This window comes from Halyomorpha halys, unplaced genomic scaffold, assembly GCF_000696795.3.
Source record: "Halyomorpha halys isolate HHAL.00 unplaced genomic scaffold, Hhal_1.1 Scaffold603.1, whole genome shotgun sequence".
Classification (NCBI taxonomy): domain Eukaryota; kingdom Metazoa; phylum Arthropoda; class Insecta; order Hemiptera; family Pentatomidae; genus Halyomorpha; species Halyomorpha halys.
The window spans coordinates 291,029-316,495 of NW_027104911.1; the positions used below are offsets into that span (position 1 = coordinate 291,029).

A 25,467-nucleotide genomic window follows, 5' to 3' on the forward strand; every position below is an offset into this window, starting at 1 on the left:
AACCTAATAAATTTTTGGTTTAAGAAAAAAAAATTCGGGAATCGTTTACCTTGTCTAAAAATATTTTCTTAATTTATGTTCGTTTTTATTTTCTATTTTTTTATATGCAGTTATCCATTACTTATTGGATTGTTTAACGAAGTGTGCGTATACGTAAATATATTACTGTACCTTATTTGATATAATTTTTTTTGTTTATTTTTATTGTACTGTTTTTCCCAATTTATTATTATTAGAGATATTTTACATTTTATTATTATTTGTATTACTAAGAATACACATTGACACAATTCCTTACAGAACATGTTAACAAAAAATATTACTTGGAACGATTTAATATTATGACGACTGACAATTGTGATGAAGATAGACTCGTGCACAATTTCAAACATATACTTTATGAATATAAACTATATGACCGACAAAGAGCTCAGTTAATACAAGATGTAATTCTGAAACAAAGGGAATTGATCTGAACCAGAACACATACTTTTTACTAAATTTAAGACTTGCTAAAATTTATAAAACAAATTGACCTTGACCAGCTGACTAATTATAGAAGGGCAATCTAAAACCTCTTTCTAGTGTTTGGTATATTTCTTCTTTTATCTATATTATTTTTTTCTTCTTGTAGGAAATTTGTACATTTGTTAACAATGTAACAAATTATATATACTCAAATATTTTGTACTGTAAACATATACATGTAGTATGCCTTTCTTGGCATGGAACATGTATAGAGGAAATAAACAATCTCTTCATGGGGTTACTATTAAGAGAGAGAGAGAGAGAGAGAGAGAGAGAGAGAGAGAAAAGATATATATATATATATATATGATTGGCCATATTAATTTGAATAATCAGGGGTGCGGTCAAAGAGAACAAAAAATAGTTCCCGAAAAAGATATAAAATATAATAATAATGATAACTATAATCAATATATAATTTTGGAAAAATAAATATAAATTTAATGATAGAATACGTAACTAACATTAAAATAAAAAATGTATATATACTGATAGAAAATATAGTTAGGATAATACCTTCATAATAATTCATAATTCATAATAATACCATTGTATCACTGTATTATCCTAACAATATTTTCTGACAGTATTATTATTATTATTTTTTTTTTTTTTATGAATGATACATTGTATTGTCCTAACTATATTTTTATCCGTATTTTTTTTTTTTTTAAATTTTTTACTTTTTCTATTATTTAATTTATATTTATATTTCCTAACTATATTATTCTTATAGTTATCTTTGTTTTGATTTATTCACTGTTTCGTTATCTTCCAACTAGACAGGTGGGTGGTTCTGATTTGTTCATTACTTATTTATTTATTTTTTTTCGAACTTTATTTATTCTCAACTTACTTCTTTAATTTTTAGTGTGTCTTTTTCTCATATCCACTTTTCTATTTTTACGTGTTGTTACGCATTGTCTATTTTATACTATAAATATTTTTATCTATTCCATCTTTTTGTTCATTTGTATATAATTTTATTTTTTACCTATATTTACATATTTTTTAACCCTACCTTAGTTTACTTTTTGTATTTTATCTCATGTATTGTATGTCAAAATATTTTTAGTTATTTTATATCTTTCATATTGAAAATATCTTTTTGAAACTCATTAAGGAATATGTAATATAATAATTAAATGAAAAAGAAGGAATTATGTTATGTGGAATTCTTAACAAATGTAATGTTCTTACAATATATTTTTTATTTGTTGGTAAATTTATTCTATTCTTTGTTGAACATTTCTAAAAAAATTGAAATATGTATCTTTTTGAGATGAAAATGTTATGAGAATGAAAATCTAATTAAATTTAAGACAGTTTCATTAAAAGTGAGCTCAATTTTATTATGAAATAAAGTTATATTTTTTTAATGAACATTAATATATTTAACTCTAAAATTTAGTTCGACCTTAGGAAAATCCTTAGTTACTCCTAGGCAGTGTTGTGTTAGAAGAGCCAGGAATATCGTATATCATAGCCCTTACAGATGTTCATTAAAACTGTTCCAATTACTTAAATTGCAGAGTTCGGATAAGGATAATTAAAAGTGTAATAGATCCCTTAGGAAGAGAAACTGTGCCGCTATTTGGCAAAAAGTTGAAGATAGCTTGTGTCCTAACATTATAGAACTTAAAACACTGTAGTTCCTAGAAAAATTTATAAGTTGGCTTAGGTTACAAAAATCAGGCTCAAGTATAATGAACATATCAGGTGTGATTAGCAATACTATCATGCTAGATTTTGCATTAAAATATCGATAAAATTTACTTAAAAAAGATAATTTGAAGTAATAGTTTTATTAGTTTAATAAAAATGGTAATCGGAAGATTAATAGTTGACTGCATGCAATTAATGAAGGAAGATGGCTCTCGTGTAGCAAGTAAAGGAAGTCCTGTAAAGTGGGGCGGTACGTAATAAATAGTTTTGTATAATAATAAATAGTTACATAATTCATATAAATAATATAATAAATAGTTAAATAATAAATAGTTTAATAAAAAGTTACATAGTACATAATAAATTGTTTCTACAACTCTAGTACATAATAAATAGTTTCCTTACTGATTTGAGATATCATTTTCAACCATCTACCTTCATCAAAAATTGTAATTATTTTTTCGCTGGGCTAAGCCACTCCTGACTAGTATATGAAATGATAAATTAATCCTATTCACTTATTCTTAATATCATTAATTATTATTTGAATGAAGATCATGAGTTAAATATAAGTAAAAACATCATTGAAGCTGACAATTAGTTGATTAACGATTTTAATCAAGAATATGAGTCGATTCTTGTTTCTTCTAAGCCCCGTGGGTGTATAGGATTTGATATATGGTGGTAGGAGGGGAGTACGGTAAGTAACAATAATTGGTGGAATCTCTTTTACTGCATATATATATATATTTTTTTTTTATATAAGTCGATATAACGTTTTAGGTTTGGGTAAGGAATTAGAAAATCATTGATTACAAGAATGAATTGTTATATCGCTGCTTAGTTAAAATAATGGCACATCTTTTTTTTTTTTTTGTATCTAAAACTTTATTTATTGATAGATATTACAATCTGCCACATCGTTCTGGGCAATAGGTAATAGTGATGAATGATCACATTCTTACTAAAATAAAATAAAATGAGAATGAAAAAAAAAAAAAGGTACATAAAAATAAATAAAATCTCTCTCAAAATATATACAAACAGAAGGATAACAAAAATGAACATAATCAAACTATGTGTATGAAAAAATAAAATGAAATAATGATAAAAATAAAATAATCCTAGTCACATTTACACTCCTGTTTACAATATTTACACAATCGACCTGAGGATCCCAGAGCTCATAAGATCCCAGCGCACCCCCCATCTCGCCGCATCACTTATAGTACATCTAATAAAAAAAAAAAAAAACATTATTCTGTTCAGTAGGCTGAAGTTACTTGCTTACAACACTAGCTTTGGGACAGTATATAGAGGGCCTACAATAGAGAAAGAAGCACCTGTCTACGGTAATATCTTTGGAAAATATCCATGTGATAATGCACACTTTTTTTTTTAGTGTGATGTGCCACAATTTCAAGCAAAACTGGGATATATATTATTTTTATTTATTTTTTTGCATCCTTATCTTCATCAAAATCTAAGATTTACCAATCACTTTTAAGACTAACTTCCCTATTAAAGAGGAAAAATAAATGTTATTATCGTTTACCTTTTTATTTCGATATGGGGTTGATCAGAGATTTCATTCGTCCATAGGCCGGCCATTTATGAAAATGGAGGAAAAATATACAGTATTTCGTAATCATTATAACAAAGGCTAAAAATTAAAACTAAAATGCCGTCCATGGCTTCTCTCTGAGATTACTGTTTAGTTTTTTCTAATATATGACATCAAAGTCACAGTTTTTCTATCGAAATGGCGGCCTATTTGAGGTTTGTTACGTAAAGTGTTTTGAAGCCATTATACCAAAGGTTGAAAGAATAAATAAATAAAAAAGAATTCTTGAATAAATAATTATTTGGAAGTAATAAATCGTAGTAGAATAATTATTAAGGGCTATTATCTGTTATAAAGCGTTTAGGAATAAAATACTAGGAAAAAAAATTCCTTCTCATGAAATTCAAATGTGTAACATAAGCTCTTATATTCAATGTAGTTACCCTAACGATAAACATATATAAATTAGAACGCAACGGCAAAGATAAAGTATTTATAAGCTAAAGCTCGGGTAATAGCTAGGAATTTTTAACTTTATATAATTCATCTAATATTCTAAATAGAATCTTGATTTTAATGATTCAGAAATTAATTATAAAACAAAAAATATTTAAATATATAATTATACCTTTTGATGCTAAACAAAAATTAATAATACAGTAGTTTTCAAAATATATTTCAGTAATTAGTATGATTCACTTTCTTTATTTCATTATTATTTAATTAATAATTGATTGATTATAACAGCTTAATCACAATTATAATATCTTAGAACTAGCAGCAAGCATAATTAGTGCCTTGTGAAGGGAGCTAGGAACATTCCTTGCTTAGTGATCTGCATAATTTGAAGCGAAATACGCGATGAGTGGTTTTACGTGTCAGTCGAGGCATAATTATCTTGGGTCTCTCCATCACTACCAATGCGTGACACCTTTGTGAAACCTAAGTATTTTTAGCTTCAATGGAAACTTCACAGGAACCCCTTATCTCACAAGTTTAAATGAGGGGGTTGAAAAAATTTGTTTAAATATAAGAAAGGAGGAAATTATTTCATACATGAAAAATATTCATTACAATATATTGCGGTTGTTACATCATTAATTGTTCATCTAATTCTAATTCATTCCCATCCTTATCGAATTTTATCTACATTCTGGCAACCGCTCTTTACCAAAAATTTTAAAGAAAATTTCGAAACTATATGAAGTCATTTGGGTTAAAATTGTGTCATGAATATTTTTAAAAAGGAGAATTCCAATTAATTATAAAAGTTTTTTTTTCTATTATGACTTCCTTTACCTATAAAACTGCTTATTTTATTTTATAGATAATTGATTTATATTTTATTTTATTTTGCTTATATACATATTTTTTAACCAAGCACCAGCGAGAATTAAATTACTAATGAACATTGCTCTATACACGAAACTGATGTCATTACATAATTAATTATCTGCGAACATGAAACACTCTCAATTAATCTGCAGGGAAGCAGGAGTGTTGAAATCGAATTTAGTTTAGCCACCTTCTCCGGATTTATCTTATATTATTATATTCTTCGTAGAATTTATCTTTTATTTTTGTTTCTTTTGCTATCTTAAATGCCGTAGTTGTGAAATCAGGAGAATAAACTAGTTATTTGAAATGATTTTTAATCGCTGGAATATCCATTAGTCATCCCGTGCATAGGGGTATGAATTTTGACAAATCAAATGCATTTTATTTTTCAGCTTTTTGTTATTAAGTTACATTGTCCTCTCTGTCTACAGTTGTTTATTTCCATTTTAAATTTTCAATATGAAGTATAGTACCATCAATGTTATAATACTTATGAAAAAAATTCTACAGTTCTAAAGTATTTATAGAAAAACTACGGCGAAGATCTTCAAATACAAATTTGTATTTAACATAAACATTCCAAACTGATAACATTGTGTAGTAGTATCCCACTTTATGAACATTTATGGAAGAAAAAATAGGTATGAGATAACAAAATTAAAAAAAAAAGTTATTCTTGTTGTTGTATCTGTTTTTTTTCTTTTAACTTGCAACTTTAATCTCTCTTTAAAATTAGATGTTTCGTTGGAAAGTTGATGAAATGAAGGAACTTTTGTGGAATCCCCAAGATTGTACCTTGAAATTTCATTGTCTGCGAATCCTCCAAGTATTTCCGGAAAGTATTCATTTTTCTTTTGGTGTACGGTCACGGAATTAATTGCGATCTTAGAGGGTTACCATTAGAATTCGGAAAAGTTTGTCAAAATTTGAGATATCTTCAGTTACAGTAGAGAAATCTGAAGACTTATGGAATTGAGAATTCTGAATCTCGCCAACGGATTTAGAATGGTGGTACTGAACTACATTTTTGGTGAACTTTAATGATGGATGTTTTCTCCTGAAACATAGCATACCAAAATATCTATGTTATAGTATAATTAAATAATACCAAAATTTTCGATTTTTTTCTTAGCTTATATTTATTACACTGTATATATATTTTTTTTTCAAAATGCTAATATGTATAAATAATTGTTTATTTTTAATATGCTCATTTGAAATAATTTTTGGTTGGTCGTTCTCGATGTACTTCTCCACCCATCAAAACAGCTCTGGTGAAGATTTACATTGTGTGTCGAAACGTCGATTATCAATAAGTAGTTGAAATATATTGTTCTTTTGTTTAACGATCTTTTGTTTTACTGTATTTAAAGCATAAACTGACGACATGGCTGAACAGAGCCCCTTTGCTATATCCTATACCTATGCACAAGCTATGCGATTGGGATTGTATAAAGGGTACGCGGTCTGGCGTTGGCACCTGGTGGTGTAGGATTGCCAGTTCGGGTTCCACATCGGATACCCTCGCCCCGCCAGTATTCTTCAGCCTCCCCCTATCCTCTCTATACTGCCAGAGTGTCGATTGGCTTATTGTTTAGCTAGCTTATCTATCACTAAGCCTGGTGTCCTGTGACAGTCTATCAACGCAACAGTAATGTTAACCACTTCTATGCACATAGTGTCATAAACATTATATCAGATGGGTTTTCGCCAATAACATTGGAGAAAAAGTAAAAAGGATTTCTTTTTAGTGTTTCCTAACCCTAATAAGCCAAATTTTACTAATTTTTGTTCAAGAAAACGAATTTTTAATTTTTTTTGTTATTAGGTTTGTTAACAGAATATGTAATATGCATGTATTTAATGATTTTTCGTTTTTACTATGAAGTCACGTAAAAATCAATTTAATACTATCATAATTTTAAGAATTAGAAAAGATTTAATTAAATCAGGAACAAAAACTATCAATACCATTTTTTTAAACGTAAGTTTGATTTTCTAGGTTTTAATAGTTTCAATAAAATTCCAAGTCCAACTTACGATTCTTATCTTATATTATCTAGAACGCATTAATTTTTTTAATGAATTTAATTTGAACTTTTAAAACTTACTCGTATTGCAGTAAGTTTCCTAAAACAGGGATCTCAGTTTATATCCATTTCCTGTAGATCGTGGTAATTACCGGACTAAATTAGGACAAACTAGGAATAATTTAGCTCGTTTAAAATGAATCATTTAGCTGAATATTAATTGTTAGTTTCGTGACATTTTTATTTGATTTTTTTTAAATCACAGAACTATTTATTAATTTATATAATGGTTTTATGGATAAAACTCTAAAGATGAACAAAAATGCAATGTCGAAAATGCAATTAGGGGACAAAAGTTAATTCTACGAAAATCCGATCTCTATTTTTAGAAATCAAATTGTTTCAGGGCCCGACTTAAACAATATTCTTCCTTATATTATATCATCTTATTACATCATTTATCATTCAAACAAGTTGATATTTCTCACTATCTGAAATCAACACTGAATTAGTATAATTTTTGCTAATATACCCAGATAAAACAAATTTAACCATTTTTTGGTAGTGATCTCGTAAATATTTTCCGAAACGTCGGTTCAGATGATTTCTTAACATACTTGAGAAAAAATTATTTTAATTATTTTTCTAAAATACATTTTAATTTTTGAGCTATTCTACGTCAGAAACAGCAGTCAGAAAAATCTGAAATTTATATTTTAGCTTCCTATGAGGGCAACTGAAAGGAAAAAGTCTCTAGTTTACATGATTTGATAACTGCGTTTTAATTTTGTTAATCAATAATTGGAGTAAAATTTGTGACCAAATTGGAAGAATTGACTTTCAGAAATTCATTAAAAATACCAGCTATAAATCGCGATATAGCTAGAAATCAGTTTAAATAAGGTGGTACAATTTAAGACTCTCCACCGAAGAGACAGTCTTAAATTATTAATAGTGGTTAGAAACTTGTAGGAATAAAAAATATATTCTTTTTCACATTTGATATATATTTTACTTTTAAATAAAAGTAAGGTAAAATAATACAATATATAAGAGAAATTTCTGTTCAATATAAATCTAGTTCAGAATAAATCCAAATTATGACAAATGTCTTTAGCTGAATATATATTTTATTTGAAATTACTACTCTATTAAAAGGATGTCAAAAATTTTAAAAAATCAGACAATTAACAATGAAATATGTGGGCTTAACTCCAAATATGAGGAGTGCACGCCTACTGGAACATAGTATCTCCAATTTCTGGTGCAAAGTAATCCACAGTGATATTTTCAGATATTACAACTAAGACTTGGTCGCAGATAGATATTTGACTTGACAAGTTAGAGAACTCACTTACTTTTATACTTGAAGAAGAAACAATCCAGGAACAAATGTTTGAGGCATATTAAACAGAGAATAACAAATGGAGAACGAAAAATATCAGATAATCTTTGATGTTGATATATCTCATTTATCATCATATATATCATTTGGAATGCATATTCCTCTTTCCCTACCAAATTATTCGGGTCTTTCACAACCACTGGTGGGTAGAAACACTCAGCTTATTTACGTATCAAGTAGTACTTTTTTATATTTATTTGGTTTATTTAAAAACGAAAATAAAGTGAATTTTTGTATTTCAGAAAGAAAAGAGAAATACATCTTTATTATTTTTATTTTCCGAAGAAAATACTATTACAAACAATATATTTATATTTGACGTCTTAAAATGTAAAATACATAAAATGTATCTCATTTGAAGAACCGCTCAGGTCAATCTAAGATTTAGATTCAATGTCAAGGAACTTTTTTCAAAATAACATAAAACAAGAATATTTAAACTATCAGAAGTTTATAGAAAGTAATGAGACACAAATTTGAAACAATGTTTAGGTGCTTAAAGCTCTTATTTTTTTATTTTTATTTTCTAATCCTCTTTATTGATATATAGTTACGATTACAAATATATGATAATACAGTGTATATATACAAATTACATACAGACTTTGTTAAAGCTCTTAAGTATTGTTAAATCCTTAAAGATATGAGTATACATTTGAAAACGTTGGGTTTAGCGCGGCGCCATGTTTAGTGTTGAAGGGGATGCTCCTATAAAGTTATGACCTCCTGATACAAACTGATTCTGAGAAAATGACTACGATTCCTTTGCTCATTCTCAGCATTCCGGACTGACTTGTCTTTCTTCCTTCCCTACAATTCTCCTGTTGTTAAAACACATTATATTCTTCAGTCACTTTAAAAAGCCATATAAATGATTGTTTACTAAATTCAATCATAATAAATATAAATCAAGACGGAAAGATTTATTCCATAATCTGCTCTAAAATATTTATAATTAAATATTAATATTATTTCTTTAAAGTATGCATAATTATCCTCTGTAAGATTAAAAATTGTATTTAGTTCATTGAAATTATGTTAAAGAATGTGAAATATCTTCAAGTAGCTGTTAGTGATTAACAAAATGTAAAAAAGAATTCAAGATATTTTTATTAAAAAAGGCCTTTTAAATCATTTCAAGCTCTGTTCCAATCTGACCCTTCATAGATTTCTAGTTTATTTGTTACTTTTTTGTATTTATGTATGGTTAGTTTATTTATTACTTTTTTTGAATTTATGAATGGTTACTTTTTTTTATTTATGTTTATGTTTCTAATTAATGTTTCTGACTAAGCAAACAAATCGGTCTATTTTTGATGATGGGCTTGTTAATCATTTTTTTAAAAATATTTTATATTGTCAGTTGTTGTCTTGGGTATTCTTCTTATCATTGTAAATAAAAATCCTCTTTCAGTTTCTGTCCCTTGGAACCCTCATAGAGTATAGCAGAACAGATTTATCTTTCTTTACATTGATTTTATAAGTTCATATTTTTTGAATTTATTATATCTTAGCTTATATATTATATATATATATATATATTTTATAAGGTAATGACCAGTGTGAAGTGAATAAATATTTCTATTTACTAAAATGATTTTGTGTTATCTAGTTGCAAATGATTGCCTCTGCTGTGCTTGGTGTCAGAAAATAGGAAATTCCAAAGAGTTCAGCCTCAAGACACCGAATGGCAACAAGGTTTTCTGTTCAGAACAATGTTTTACTCAGTGTAGAAGAGCAAGCTTTAAAAGGAATAAGACATGTGATTGGTGCAGGCATGTTCGACATACTGTCAACTATGTTGACTTTCAAGATGGTGATCATCAACTCCAATTCTGTAGGTATGTATTTAAAACAAAACATGATTGACACTCCTAAAGCAAAAATTATTTCTGTAAATATACTCCTAAGCAAAAATATATTGAACAAACTTATTTTAATATTAATCATATTTTTAATCAGTCATTTTTTACTGGAGATAAATGTAATTAGACAGACCTACATTGAAAAAAAAAGTATCATAATTTCTTTTAAACTGAATCATAATTAATTTTGTTGAAGACTATTTTTAAGATAATTACTGTAGATTCCATTTGTTCATATGTTCAAATTCTTGTCTTACTGACATCCCAGTCTATTTTTACCAAATTTTTTATGTGAAAATCTTATAATTCATTATTCTTCCTTTAATTTCCTTGATTTAAAGGGTGGATCTTAGCCTAGGTTCTCTCAACATTTGATCAATAGATCCTGATTTTAACTTTAGGTAATAAATTGTTGCATCATTAACTGTGATAAAAATTTGAATGAATGGTTCTCGAACAATGAGCAATTTTTAGATCTCAACACAGAAATGAGACCTTTAAAACATTATTTAAAAGTTCTTCATCCATTATATGAAGATTAAATAACCAAATTGAGAGATTATTAAAGAACTTGATAGGAATATAATTTAATAAATATATAAATAATAATTTGTGAAAAAAAACGTTGTGTTGTACACGTATCACATAATTTTCACTTATTGTCCTATTTGGAGCTGGTGTTTTAAAACTCCAGTCTCTATATTATTCATGACGGCAATGCTTCTCCTTACTATATTTATTGGTTAGAAAAAAGACCAATATAGATTGGTTAGATAAAAACCAATATAGATTGGTTAGATAAAAACCAATATAAATTGGTTAGATAAAAACTAAGATTTCTATATTTTTTAGGGTTATTATGTCAAAAAGTTATGACTATTGTTTCAACGACCATGGATGGATGAATATATTTTTTTTTCTTCTTTAGTTAATTATCAGAATCCTTCACCTTTTACAGTTATAAATCTTTTATCATCAAAAATAATACAGGATGATTAATTATTTCAAATAAACAAAATTTAAGGTACTTTAGGGAAAGCTTTTCTACAAATTTAACATTTAAGCCCTGTTAGACTATGTCAATGAGGATAAAACCAAGTTTATATAAATGTACACTTGATTGCACATACAATTTATTTGTACTGTTTTGGGAAAATGGTAAACAGAGTAAAGTCAATTATATAAAGTAGCACTTCTGGTTAGTTGATTATAGAGTAAATGTTGCTGTCATATCCTAGGCATGAACCTACCTTAAATAGATAATTTCAGTTTGTTACAAATTTTCATCTCTGAGCTATGGTTTGCACATACAAACATTTGTAGAACATTTTGCACTTTTGACTCATGGAATCTTAAAATTTGTATTTCCATTGAAAACTCAAATTGAAAATTGTACACAATTACAATCCTTCTCCTTGACATACTATATGAGCTAAGTCATCGCTACGCTGAGAGCTAGCTGAGAAATGATCATGATTGTAATGAAATCAAATAATAACTTTTTTAAAAAATAACAATAGTTTAAAACATAATTCATTCGCTACAGCAAGTTTTAGTAATTATGTATTTTCAATATTATTCTTAAGTCTAGTTTGTTCGTTCTATTTTGTTTATCAGTGTAAAACTTCCTTGATCATCAACGCTGTTTATTTCTGGTGATATTCAATTTATTATTTTATTTCTGTCTTTAATCAAGTGAGAATGAACTGAGAACTAATAATTGGCACTAACTCCACACAAAAATCTTAAGGGTCTTGTAGCTAGGAGATTTTAAACATTTCTCAATGTTATTTTTATTTGAAGGTTTAGTTTTTTCTTTTTATCCTCTTGAGAGGCATTTTTATTTGGATATATTTTTAAAAATCTTACAGTTCCTTTTGAAATTTTTTTTTTTTATCATTTAAATCCTCAATATTTGGTTTAATTTATTTGCAGTGATAAATGCCTCAACCAGTACAAAATGAATATCTTTTGCAAAGAAACAGAGGCCCACCTTGAAGCACACCCGCACTTGCGAGAGAGCACTGCTGTTGAAAGTGGGCCAGGACTGATAACTCCAGACCTCTGGTTGAGAGACTGTCGGTCTCCTGCTAGTGAGGAATCTCTCAGTCCACAACCAAGCCTCACATTGCTAGAGGGCAAGAAAGAAGTATGTATCAATTCTGAAAATCAAACTTTTTTTTTTTTTAAGTTTACTGTTGTAAAAAAAAAAAATAATTTTTTTCAATGTTGTTCACAAGTTCACTGTTCTTGTAGAAGATATTGATTTTTATTTATTTATTTGTTTTTCATTTTTATTTTACCATTATTTAAAAGAACTTTGTGTACAATACTTTTTTTGGAACCTTGTATATTTTTTATTATTGGTTAAGTTATCAGTAAAAAAATTGTTTTTGTGATGCAGTGACAGAGTAACAATGACAAAAATGTTTGTGTTTCATTGAATTTTTAGCAAATTATTGTGCTTTCTAATGCCATTATTCTTTTGGTGTTTTCTGATTTATATTTCTATATTAAAAAATGTCTATACTCTTCTCCCTTTCAGCTCCTCAGTTTAATCAAAAAATGTTCACAAATGTTTTATAACCATATGACATTTATTTAATTCATTATTTTTAGTTCTGTTAAAATAAATACTTTTGTTGACCATAACAGTTAGAGATTAATTTATATTTTATTAATTTCCTAATTAATTATTTATTAATCATTTGAATTTAATTTTGGTGGTTTTATATCTGCAGCCTCAGTGGATTGTTTTTTTATTAAAAAAAATTGGAAGGCCTTACAATTCTATTACCTTCCAAAAATTACTTGTAAATTGTAATTTTATTCTTATAAGTCAAATTTTACAGCTATATCTTATGCAAACTCATTTTTCGATCAGAGCTAACCATGCACTAGAAAATATTTTTTTGAAAAATCTTTGTGGGGTTGTATTGAAGATTAAAATATAGTTTTTATTATTTGAACAGAAAGAAATGAAGAAAAAAGGAAGACGTCAAAGAAGAATAGCATCACCTCCGAGGATTCCTTTACATCCTCTTCCACCTCCTCTTCTACCTCCACCTTGGAGAAGAAAACCTGAAGTAATTGTTAAAATTTCATTTTTATATTGATTATTATTGAAAATAAATCTTCTACTTTGATAAAAATTTAAAAAGGAGTGTCAGTTTAGGAGATTAATATGAAATATCTCTAAGATTCCTATTTTTTTTTTATAGGTTCCAGCATTAGTTCCTATCGCACGCCCTGTACCCATGTTGCCAGGTCTTTTACCCCCTCCTACAACACTCGTCCCTTATCCAATTTTCTTCCCTATACCTATTCCCATTCCTATTCCTTTGCCGCTACCTGGTCTCAAGATGTCTGACCTTGAGGGTGCTAAAAAAACTGAACAGTCTCAAACTACTCATCTAGCTCAGCCCCCACCGAGAAAGAGAAAGAGGATCTCTGACATCTCCCAAGAGAACGAAGCTGCCAGGAAGCCTAAAACAGTTCATGCCTAGCACTTTTCTCACCAAGGTATTTTATAGCTCTAAACAATAGCTGCTGCCATCTTGAACTAGTTTATATTACGATAAAATCAACAAAAAAGGCTTCTGTGAACAAGGGACAATCTAAATCAAGTGTGAAAAATATTTTATCTAATTCTGTGTAATTTTAATCACATTCTGTTACATTCACATTCATATTCTGTTAGCATATATCACAAAAATAAATTTAATTTTTGTTTTTAACTGTCAACAGTGTTATTTTAATGATCTTAAATCATTAAGCATAGGACAAAAAATAGGATTTAACAAACTAAATATGTATTATATTGTTATAAATATTTAAAAAGTAATTTGCTCTTAGTTGAGTATATATTTTATACTTTTTTGTTGTATAATTGAGTGCTAGATTGTAAATACTGTTTGTATCTAGAAATTATTGATTGTAGTTATATAGGTTATTAAAAGGTGCTATATTGTTGTTTTTTAATCATTTTTATATGATAAAATATTTTTATTTTTTAGTTAAAGTGTATAATGTTTATCGTTACTGTAAAAAAAAGAAAAGAAAATCAATTACAAATGTATGTAATTAATAAACAGCAAATTTGTTTAAAATCTTTTTAAAAAATAGTTTAATTATTTCAGATCATTTACGTACCAATGTAGTAAAAATAGGTGTTTCAAATTCTTAAATTTAAATGTATGTTTAACATATTAAACTTATTCATGTCTCTGTCTACAAGTTGTTATGTGGAAGAAAATAAACGAGAACTACACTTAAATTGTAATAATATAAAAAATAAACCTTAGCTTCTTGCTTTCTTGACTACCTGTTAACTCTAATTTATACTTTTTAATTTTTACAAATACCAACCAATTCTACAGACAATGTTTTTGAAAAAAAAAAAACATCATTCATAATTTTGATTAAAAAATTATAATTTTATTACACATTACTTTAAATATAGCTACCAAACAGGGTTTCCCAAAGGTTATGGTCCACTACTACATATTCTGTAGTTTTTTAGAATTTCATAATAAAACCTTGTACACTTTAGCTAAGGAAATGAGGTTACGTTTGCTGGTACACACTCAAGACTGTCAAACAAAAAAAAAATAAAATAAATAAAATAATTTTCTAGTAAAGTTTCAATTAATCTTCAGTATATGCAAGATAAACATCATAATTTGATAAATTATCTTCAATATATTGTAAAACTCAGAATCCTTGACACAATATTCGTTGCGATAAACATATTAAAAACACCAGCCACTGGGTCTTTTTGTGTTGATGGATTTTTGGAAGAAATAAAATAGATATATATATTATTAAAAAAAACAGTCTTTTTTTTAATGTAGTTAATTCAATTTAACTGTTCAATTTAATTGTTAAAAGAAATACAACATTGAACTTAATTATTTATTGAACGACTTTTATTCCTTAAATTTTAAATCAATATAGTAATGATGGGAAATGGAACAGGATAAGAAGTATTTTTTAATTAAAATAAAAATAAATAAATAATGAACATTTATATTTTCCAAATAGTGGTATAAACAACTGTTATATATTTATATAACCTCATAAATATCAATTATTTACAAAACCAATATTAATGGTAACTCTTGGTCCTAAAAAAACAGTAATTTTTGTGATGTTTTGTCTGATGTGATGTAATAATATTTTTTTCTTCGTAAGACAAGGTATAAAAATTAAATTAATGAATTTTCCAACATTTAAAATGTTCTTGGTCCCTGTCGGTTTTGAATTTGGTCAGAAAAAATGTTAAAACTTTAGATAATATTATGTAAATAATAAACTTTTTTTAAGAAGGGCGAAATAAAAAATAAAGGTGATAAAACATGTGCAAGTAGTATTTATGAAAAAATAATCCATAAATGAGTTGAAAAATTCAATTAATTGGTACAAAGAACTTAAATTAATAATGATCTACAAGAGGAAATTATACAATGCTAAAATTTGTAAATATATAGTACACAACGTTAGTTTATTGTAATCTGTACACTTAAATATATCAATTGGACTAAAAATGTTATAAATAAAAAAGTAATTATTAGTTTGTATTTGAAATGAAATTAAAATGCCACCCAACAAAAATTATCACCAATCTTTAAGAATATGATTACTAAGGAAACCATTTTTATTTAGTATTAGCTGTTAATAAGCATAAAATGATATTGTATTCATATTTTCTTGTAATTTTATTGATATGAGTTGAAAAATTAATCTTCAGTATGTTTAGTTATTTTGAAATCTATATAACGCTTTATATTTACAATTTAAGAAAAACATTATGCTAACTTAAAAAAAAAAAAAAAATTAAAATAAATTATGAATAATAATGCAAAGAACCTGGGATATATGATGATGTGCCCTACCATCTCATGAGATAACTCTATATAAAGTAGCTGGGTGATATGAAATGGATATATCATAGATAGCCTATGAACTAAGAACTGAAAATTGTTGAATCTAGGGTGATTACTACTCATACAAATAAATACAAAATTGAAGTATGAGTTAATGTACAGAAAGTTTCTCTTCCAATGGGTTCACTAAGTCACAATTATATTCATAGATTTTCTTTATAATTTTCAAATATAGATATGTTGATCATCAAATGAAAGTTAAACTCTATACAGAGGCAATTTATCAATCTATTCAACACCATGACTAATTGTTCTAAATACATAAAATTCAAAAATGGTCATAAAATAAAAGGTATTTGATCCTCATATAAAACAGAATTGTGAAATGTAGGCATATGTGTAAGAATTTTTTTATGAATAATTTGATGTGAAATATCTTTTGTATATATAATATATTAGTATCATATATTAGTGTGAAAATAATGACACAAAGTAATGATTACATTACAGGAGTACACACTTATGTTTAAATAAATTTAGTTTTCCAATAGTTGAAATATTTTAATTCATTTGTTCTTATTTATTTGTCATTATTTTATAAAATATGTTTGAAATATTTTGAAGAGTGACATTGATATTAGCCATAAACTGCAATGAAATTTGGACACATCAAGATAAGCCAGATTTTATAGTTAGCTTCTAATAAATCTAAAGAAATCAATGACTAGTGAGTTTTCAAATTAAGACAAAATAGTCACGATTTAAGTAATATAAGTAGGAAAAAAAATGAAACAACCATTGAACTAAATGTTTCACTTTACTAATTTTATTTTTGGTTTAAGCAGTTCGCATTAGGCTTAACTTTGGTGGGCAGTATTTAACTAGAATATTAAAATCTCACACTGAAAAAACTTGTCATAAAACAGAATTGCCAAGATTAGCCAATCTTTGACACATAAAAAAAGAAGTAAAATAAATGCATTTCAAGTCCAATAGATACAATATAATATATATATTACATATAAATTACAATAAAAATAGTAACATCTCTTACATACACATATCTTTTATTATATTCTTTACGATAAAGCTACATTCAAAAGGATAATATGACTAATGAACATTTTCACATCCCATATTAATGGTTCTATTTGATATTTTTGAACATCTAGGGTACTGTATTTGCATATCTATTTTCTTTCCATTAACAATAAAACACCAATGACACACAGAATATACTTCTTTTTTTCTAAATACAGGAAATAAATATGGTTATGATTAAATTATATAAATAATGGTTATGAGTTACTGAAGATTCCAAACCAACATTAAGAGAAATGCTTTCTCATGACTACAGTGAATTGAAAGAAACTGGATGCAGAAGACAGTAATTCAATGAACAATTCGAACATTCTGCTGCGAATTTGAATAAAAAAAGTATTTAACAATATGTGAGAAATTTATAATTATGTATGATATTCTAATAAAATATATAAATGAAAAACTATGTATATATACATAAACAATATCCCTGAGGTTCTATTAATTGGACAAAAATATAAGTTTAATTGGTTTCTGAATTGAAAATAAGAGCACCAATGATCAATTATTGACATTAGTTCCTTTTTAAAATAATGTATCTATACACACAGTAAAATACCATCATTTTATAATCTTAAATTGCTAACTTATGTGTTATAAGAATTTGAATATATTCAATATGGAATTCTGCAAAATAGTTTATTTCTACAAAATTCTGTAAAACTGTATTATTTCTAAAAAGGCTGACATAATTTAAATGAAACAAAATTTAAAAACTGAAAATAAGAATAATTATATTGTGAAATCATAAGTTGTAAAGTTACTCCAGTGAATCCACATTATAATGTGGCTTGGGTCTGGTTTCAATATAGAGTCCTAAAATAAATTGATTATATGTTATAATTACTAAACACTGTAGAACAAGAAATATAAAAACAATTCTAGTTGTAATAATTCATCTAACATCTAATATGATCCATTTACGCAGATGTTTAATGATGAAATGTTACATTAGGTAAGCAGAAGAAAAAGAATTAAGAAAGTGTTAATTTCTTTATGGAGTCTACCATATAAAGACACTTTAGACACTTAATTTATATGAGAATACTTCCACTTGGTGTTAAAGTCCATTAGTGTTAAAATATTGTGATATCGTACTACATATATTTGAAATTGGAGTAAATGCATTTTTCTGATTCATTTAGATTTTGTAGAGTATCCAGAAAATGAGGGATGATTGGCTTGGAGCAGTAGAAAACTCAAAGTTTTAAAAAGCTTAATTGAAAGGGGAATTAAGTTTTGCAGAAAGGGAGAGTTACTAAGAATAAGAAATAATTATGTTTTTTGATGAAGAAAAAGAGTGTGAGTGAAAAAAAACGTGAATTGAAAAAAAAATATAACCTTGAATCAATTGAGTCATTTTTAATAATAAATGTAAATCGGGCTTCTACTCTCAAATGTTTCATAATTATTTTGCTAAACTATGGGTACATCTATGGTATTAGTGATCTCATTTTTTCCAGAGCCAAGTAATAATGAGGATCCACTATATTTAAAAAATCCTTGACAATATTTAGCACTCTTGTTGTTTCAGTTAAACAAAATTCAAATTATAGAGAACATTTTACAGAAAAAAAGTCACACAGTAAATAACTAATTAGCTTCGAATTAACTGTAGTATTTAATCAACTTTTTAAAAGTTTAATACTTGTTATTTATATTAATTTAAAGCAATTTCATTCAGATTAATAATGGGAGCAGAATTAAGAGAGACACTATTACAATTTATATTTTAAAACTGTAAATTAATGTTTTGAAAATATAAAATACTAAAAAAAGTAACTGAAGCATAGCCATTATCAACACTATTGGTTGCTGCTGTTTAGTAAATAGAAAAAAAACAAAAAACCGGAAAACAGATTTATACAATGTTTTTTTGTTTCCAAAATTAAATGTAATTTACTAAAATATCACAATTACATGACAAAAAATCATGATTATCAAAAGTAAAATTTTAAGTAAATTTTCTTTAAAAAGGTAAAGTTTAAAAGTAAAATTGTACTTAATTTTCTGGTTTTGAGTATATAATTTTAATCTAAAATCTTAAATTGTAATATAAAATTCATTGTAGTCAAAGATACACCTCATGGATATACCAGAATTTTGGACATTAATGTAGACAAAATAACAGAACATTTCAGCTACCAAATTAAACCTTCTTTAAGCCATATTATAATGATTAAAAAATTAAACAAAAGAATTAGTAAGGAAAACTAATGACTAGACTGTCTTCTAAATTTAATCGCTCAATAATCAAATTAAATTATGGTAGAGTAATTTAAAAAATAATATTGATTATCAAAAACTATAATGATTTAAACATTTTTTTTTGTAAATAAAATACTTTTATTTTGGTATTTCAATACAATAATAAAATTATTCATTTCAAATATAATAAATGACTTTACACTGTACAAAAATACATTTATATATATATAATATATATTCCACATATCAACAATATTAATTCATACTATGCTTCATATTAAAAATCAAAAAATCCTTACATTCTCAGATTAAAATACTCATACACATATTTAACAATATCTACAGGTACATGTTACACACCTTTTTAATTTTTTTTTTTAAAAAGGCGCTTATGGCTTTTAAAGCCGATATAATATAAATACACACTGTTATCAAATGCACTCAGCTATATTGAGAATGCATTTATGTTAAATTATACAATCCGCTGCCAATGCGCTTTACCTCTCCGGCATCGTCGATGGAGAGGGATCTCGATCTATATCATACTTTGCTCTCAGGGCCACCAGCTGTATGTTTGAAGGAGTTTCTTATTTTTGAGAGGTGGAGAGCACAAATATGGCCATATGTTTTGTTGTACCAGTCAGGAGTTCTTCCTCTAAAAACATTAAATTGAATCTTAAAGTTAGCTCTATAAAATATATAAGGAGTTTATTTATAGGCAGTAGATATATAAGGCATAGAACAATTATGATGAAGTAGTTTGATTTCAAAATATAATTCTGTTACATGGAACAATGATTAAGAATTGAGTTTCATTTTACATAACATTATATTATAGTACAACTTTCATTAGGATTCAGATTAGGGAAAGACTGGCAACTTAATTTTTCATAACTAAACCCATCTTTTCCTAAAAAATTATTTTTAATATTTATTTACAAGAGTGATCACAAAACTAAAGTCTTCCATTTCTTCAGAAATATTTCCATGATTCCATTTATTTTCTAGTGATTTATTTCTATTTATTTTAACGGTTGAACATTTGTTTATAATTCAAAATAATTGGTAATTTGATCAATGTATTTTTGAATAAACTAAAAGCTTTGGTAAACCCATGTCAAACCAGTTTCTTCCATATCCTTGAAAAAGTATTGAGCCTCACTTGTTATCTACAGGTCATGTTGAATCGCAAACAAGTCAACTGTTCTCATTAGTCCAGAGTATGTAAAATTTAATGTATCTGATTCACTGAACAACACCCAAACATAATGTGGCAAACCAAAAAGATCAAGCAACTAAAAAATATATTGATTTGACAGAAAGTGTCTTCAGTTCATTTCTTCAAACCCAACCTTATTCCCCATCTGTAGCATAAGAAGGACTGCCCTTAAAAATGTCAACTTCATAGATATTGTCATGGTGAAGGTTACAACCCCATACTCACGCAAGCTTTTTATTATTCAGTCATTGCTCCATTCTCTCCCTGTGGGTTGTACCATGATGCTATAAAGCCTTCCTCAATAACTTGTTATCCAACACATAAGGAATTTTTCAAATCAGATAGGTAGCCCCAAAAATTCAAAGCATTCAAACAAACTCTGTCTTTTAAGCACATATATCAACATAAACACTTGTAATTATCGGAATTCTTGGATCAATAGGTTCAATTCATAATGTTACGAGTAATTTTTTAATATTTTGATTATTCTTGCATTTGTTTTACATAAAAATGTTCATGTTTCTCCGATTATTTTGTTAATGACACTTCATCATTTTACTGTTGTCATGAATAGTACATGAATGAAATATTTAATAAATGAATATATTGTAAAAACATACTTTGTATCAACACGAGAAAGATGGACTACCCTACTGCGGCCAGAGCCACATGGCTCGATAAGGTACCTGGAAGCCAGGACAATACCACGTACTCCTCCGGATAAAACTTGACCTTCTGGATGTTCTACAGAAGTTTCAACAATTACACAAGCTCCTTTTGCGAGCTCTGTCCTCCAGCATCTAAAAAAAGTATTTCATTATAGATCAATAATAATAACATATTTTGTAAGATTAGATTATTCAGTAATTATGTCTGTTTATATATTAAAGTCTTAGTTAATCTTTTAAACACAAACAAAATAAAACATAATCCTTTTAAAAAATGGAATTATACTTATCCATTGTCTGCAAGAAGGGTGTTCTAACTAAATATTATCAGTTTTTGGAAAACAACTAAAATTTTTCAAGGTCTCATTGTAAAGGAAGAAGAAGATTTGGAAGATTAATTTTTAATTATTTTTAAAATATCGTAGAATCCAATATTTAATGATAATACTTTTTTGTGATAATAATCATTTTTATTTTTTAAATTAGGATATTCCTATAAAAAGTGCTATCTGTCATTCAGGTTTGAGTAAACATAAATTTTTCTGAGCACTACTTTGAAAAATTTAGTAATGCATATTTTGAAAAAATGAAATGTATTAACCTAACATGAACACATTTAAGTAAAGGAAATATATTTTTTTGTTTACCTCAAAACACAGTAATCTTTATGAGGAGTAGGAGGTACACTAGCCGTAAGGAACTGAAAGACTTCAGCATTAGGATCAAGCCGAGCGACAACACGCCACTTGATAAGGCTAGGATCCCAAGTCTCCCTTTCTCTTAGAATCCTGTTAAATAAATAAATATCATTATGAAAAATTATAGAAGCATAGGTGTATTATATCCTAGGAATAACAACAGAACTACTAATCATCAAAAATACAACTTAAGATTACATAAATATGATAGAAGGTTGTAGTTCTTACACATGAAGACCTGTTGAAATATGTACAAGCCTTAAATTATGAAAAAATCCATTAGATCTAAGATTATTTGGTATTTTTGAAAGAATTTTTAGGGCAGTGGATACAATTAGTCACCTAAGTTCTAACTGGAAATCAATTACTCTTGATGTGGATCTGGACAGCCCTCGTAATAATGGCATAAAATGTTATTTTTTACTAGACAAATTAACAGTATTACTTCTCTTAAGATAATTATCAGCTTTCTTTTCTTTTTATCTTTTGCTGATGATCACTTACAATTGGAAATTTTTTGTTTAAAAATTTTCTTTAACAAATAAACTGATTTGGTTTTCTTCTGTTATCAGAAAACCTCTCATTGTCCTCAAATAGTGTTTTTGTATGTATTTAGAAAATAATGAAACACACTGACTTTCATAGAAAATTACATTCAAGTTGCTGTCTTATTAAAAAGTAATGATAACTTTAACAGTATATATTAAAAACTAAATATTACATAATATAAAAAAAAAGTAGGACTAATTAATATGGAGGAGATAAAGGAGCAATTACGAACAAAAGTTGTGCAAGTCATTCTAATCTCATCAAAAGGGTATGGTCAGGGTGGCTGTCAAGATTAGCAAAATGAATAGTAAAACTATTTAATGTATGCTAATGTTATGGCCCCTATTGTAGGCCTTCTTCAGGGAAAATTGAAGCAAAAATGGTGGGAAGTAAAATAAAAAAATATATATCAATTGCATTATTTATGAACTCCTGAAATCAAAATATTTTAAGAAACATATTTAAGATTAAAAATAACATTACCGGTGGAGTAATTCTGTTGGAGGAGCTTCAACCTCAGTAACAACTCGCCATAACCTCAGAGGATGACCGTCTCCTACTTTTTTGTACCACATTTCGACACCCTCCTGACCAGTAGCCACAGTTATCCAGCCACGAGTCCTGAAAGTAATTTAAACCATTCAATATATGCTTAAAGATAAAATGAAATATGTTCCAATTATCTTGGATGAAATATTTAAAAATATAATAGAATTATGATTTTGTCAGTTCAATAGGAATAAGAACAACAGCCATATTTTTTATTATATCAAACAATTTGTTGCCTCAGTTTTTAATGTTTTTTAAATAGCAATGGTGCCAAAATTAATTTTTCCCTTAGAAATCATTCACAAAAACCTGTTTAGCTTCCCAATAAATTTCTATGCCATCGGTTATAAAATTAAAGAACTCAGATCTTAAAGTATTGTATCACTTTAATTTATCTCTAAAATTATGCATCAGACCCATACAAATAAACATATTTGTTTATAGATAAGTAAGGTATGATGAATTGGCTAAGGCACTAATGTACAAAACAAACTCTGATGAGGAATTCAAAATTCCTACTTATACTATTATTATTACAGCTTTAATTAATTCACAGCAGTAAACTTCTGCTCACACAAAAAGGTATAAACAAACCCTCGAATAAATCCTTTACAGTGGATGTCAGGTCAATACTAACTTATAGCATTCTATATAAGTGAGTTTTGAAGTTCCAGCCACTGGAACTTGTTTTGTATACAAGGAACCTGTTTAATATTGTAAACAAGAATGAATAATTTTTTATTTTAGTGTCAGACACTATTTATATCCTTAGTTCATTTCATGTTTTTCATAGGATGATTCATTCTCTTTCATTTATACTTTTAATTAGCTAATGAATTTTTTTAAAAAGTAGCGTTTATTGTTTCAAATTGAATAGACAAAACATTTTGAAAAAATTATCTGAGGCAATTGTGATTCACTTGATTACATTGTATGAAGAAAGACACATTGGAATTAACTAGTCAGTGGCCTCCAGCAGAATAAAATATAATTGAGTGACCGACAACCACACACGGAGACCATGTCAGGTTGGCCATGACAACTGATTGACTTATTCTAAGAAACTGGTTCACAATGGCTAGTGAATTAAGAAATTTAACTGAAAAAGTATAAGGTATCTGGATTTCTGTGATGATGGTTACAAAGAGATTTCAGAAGTACAGCAATATGTCAACTTTTTATCAGGGAACATAAAGTTCAAAGACTTCAGTTTGCCTTTAAACACATTGATTGAAAAAATGAAGACTGGTCCTGTATATTAATCAGAGATGAGTCAAGATTCACTCTGAGTATACCTCATGGAGAAGAGAGAGTGAGAAGACTAGGTGAGATTTTCTGGATGGTGTTGGATATAATTTGAACTGAGGCATGTAAATTTTGTGCTCCTCCACAATAATATGATGCCTCACACTACTCAAGTAATGTCTGAGTTCTTTATTGGAAATGAAATTAGGAGCTGTTTACCATGAAGTAAAGAACTCAATCCAACAAAGCAAGCTGCAGATATGATGGCAAAACGTATGAGAAACTGTCAGAACTTCAAGATAGCTCAAAAAGATTGGAACCGTACACCCTATACATGTAAACCCAAGAAATAGAATTTGTTTAATGCCTGTGTGATTAAATGGAGTTATCAAGTAATTATTATATCATTATAATAATAAATTATAGTAATGATATAAAAGAATAGAATATTATTTTGAGTACAGTCAGATTTTTGTTCAAATTCTAGAAATTTTAATCTCTTATAGTGTAACATAATTGTTAGGGTAGAACTCAAATGTTTTCTCATTATTACTTACTTTTCTCTGGCCTCCTTAAGGAGAGCAGTAGTGCACGCGTACATGTAGCCACGCCAGTCCTGGGCCAGCTCTGAACCCAGTTCTTCTAAAGCAACAGGGACACTCTGCTCCATATATGAGAAATGGCATTGTGCCAGTAATTCATCACAGACCTAAGGCACATACTTCATTTGTAGTTTCATTGTAAAAACAAGTTGTAAATAATATATTGTAATATGCTCTTTTTTAGTAAATAGTATATTTTGATGTATAAACGGTTTTAATATGTTTTATTTTATGTATCATTTTAATATTCATTTGTTTTGTTTATCCAAAAAGCAAACTAACCAAGTTTCATTGTTTATAATAACTTCGTGATACAAAAAACCAAGATGGCGGTATGTTGAATCAAGG

The 25,467-nt window shown here is 27.4% G+C and overlaps 2 protein-coding genes across 3 annotated transcripts in view; one reads left to right on the forward strand and one right to left on the reverse strand.

Moving 5' to 3' along the window:
* Sobp (Sine oculis-binding protein) overlaps positions 1–14,655 on the forward strand; it is an 84,226-nt gene extending 69,571 nt beyond the window's left edge. Inside the window, exons 3-6 of the mRNA XM_067046063.1 lie at positions 10,143–10,371; positions 12,331–12,544; positions 13,368–13,481; positions 13,617–14,655. Of these exons, the coding sequence (XP_066902164.1) occupies positions 10,143–10,371; positions 12,331–12,544; positions 13,368–13,481; positions 13,617–13,901 (842 nt within the window). The 3' untranslated portion in view covers positions 13,902–14,655. The remainder of the gene's footprint in view (positions 1–10,142; positions 10,372–12,330; positions 12,545–13,367; positions 13,482–13,616) is intronic.
* Positions 14,656–15,407: 752 nt separating this feature from the next.
* Positions 15,408–25,467, reverse strand: part of cv-c (crossveinless c) — a 713,946-nt gene continuing 703,886 nt past the window's right edge. For both annotated transcript variants that reach the window (XM_067046074.1, XM_067046069.1), the window contains exons 20-24: positions 25,075–25,226; positions 23,207–23,344; positions 22,124–22,264; positions 21,429–21,608; positions 15,408–20,244 (exon numbers count right to left, since the gene is read on the reverse strand). In XM_067046074.1, coding sequence (XP_066902175.1) covers positions 20,130–20,244; positions 21,429–21,608; positions 22,124–22,264; positions 23,207–23,344; positions 25,075–25,226 — 726 coding nt within the window. In that variant the 3' untranslated portion in view covers positions 15,408–20,129. The remainder of the gene's footprint in view (positions 20,245–21,428; positions 21,609–22,123; positions 22,265–23,206; positions 23,345–25,074; positions 25,227–25,467) is intronic.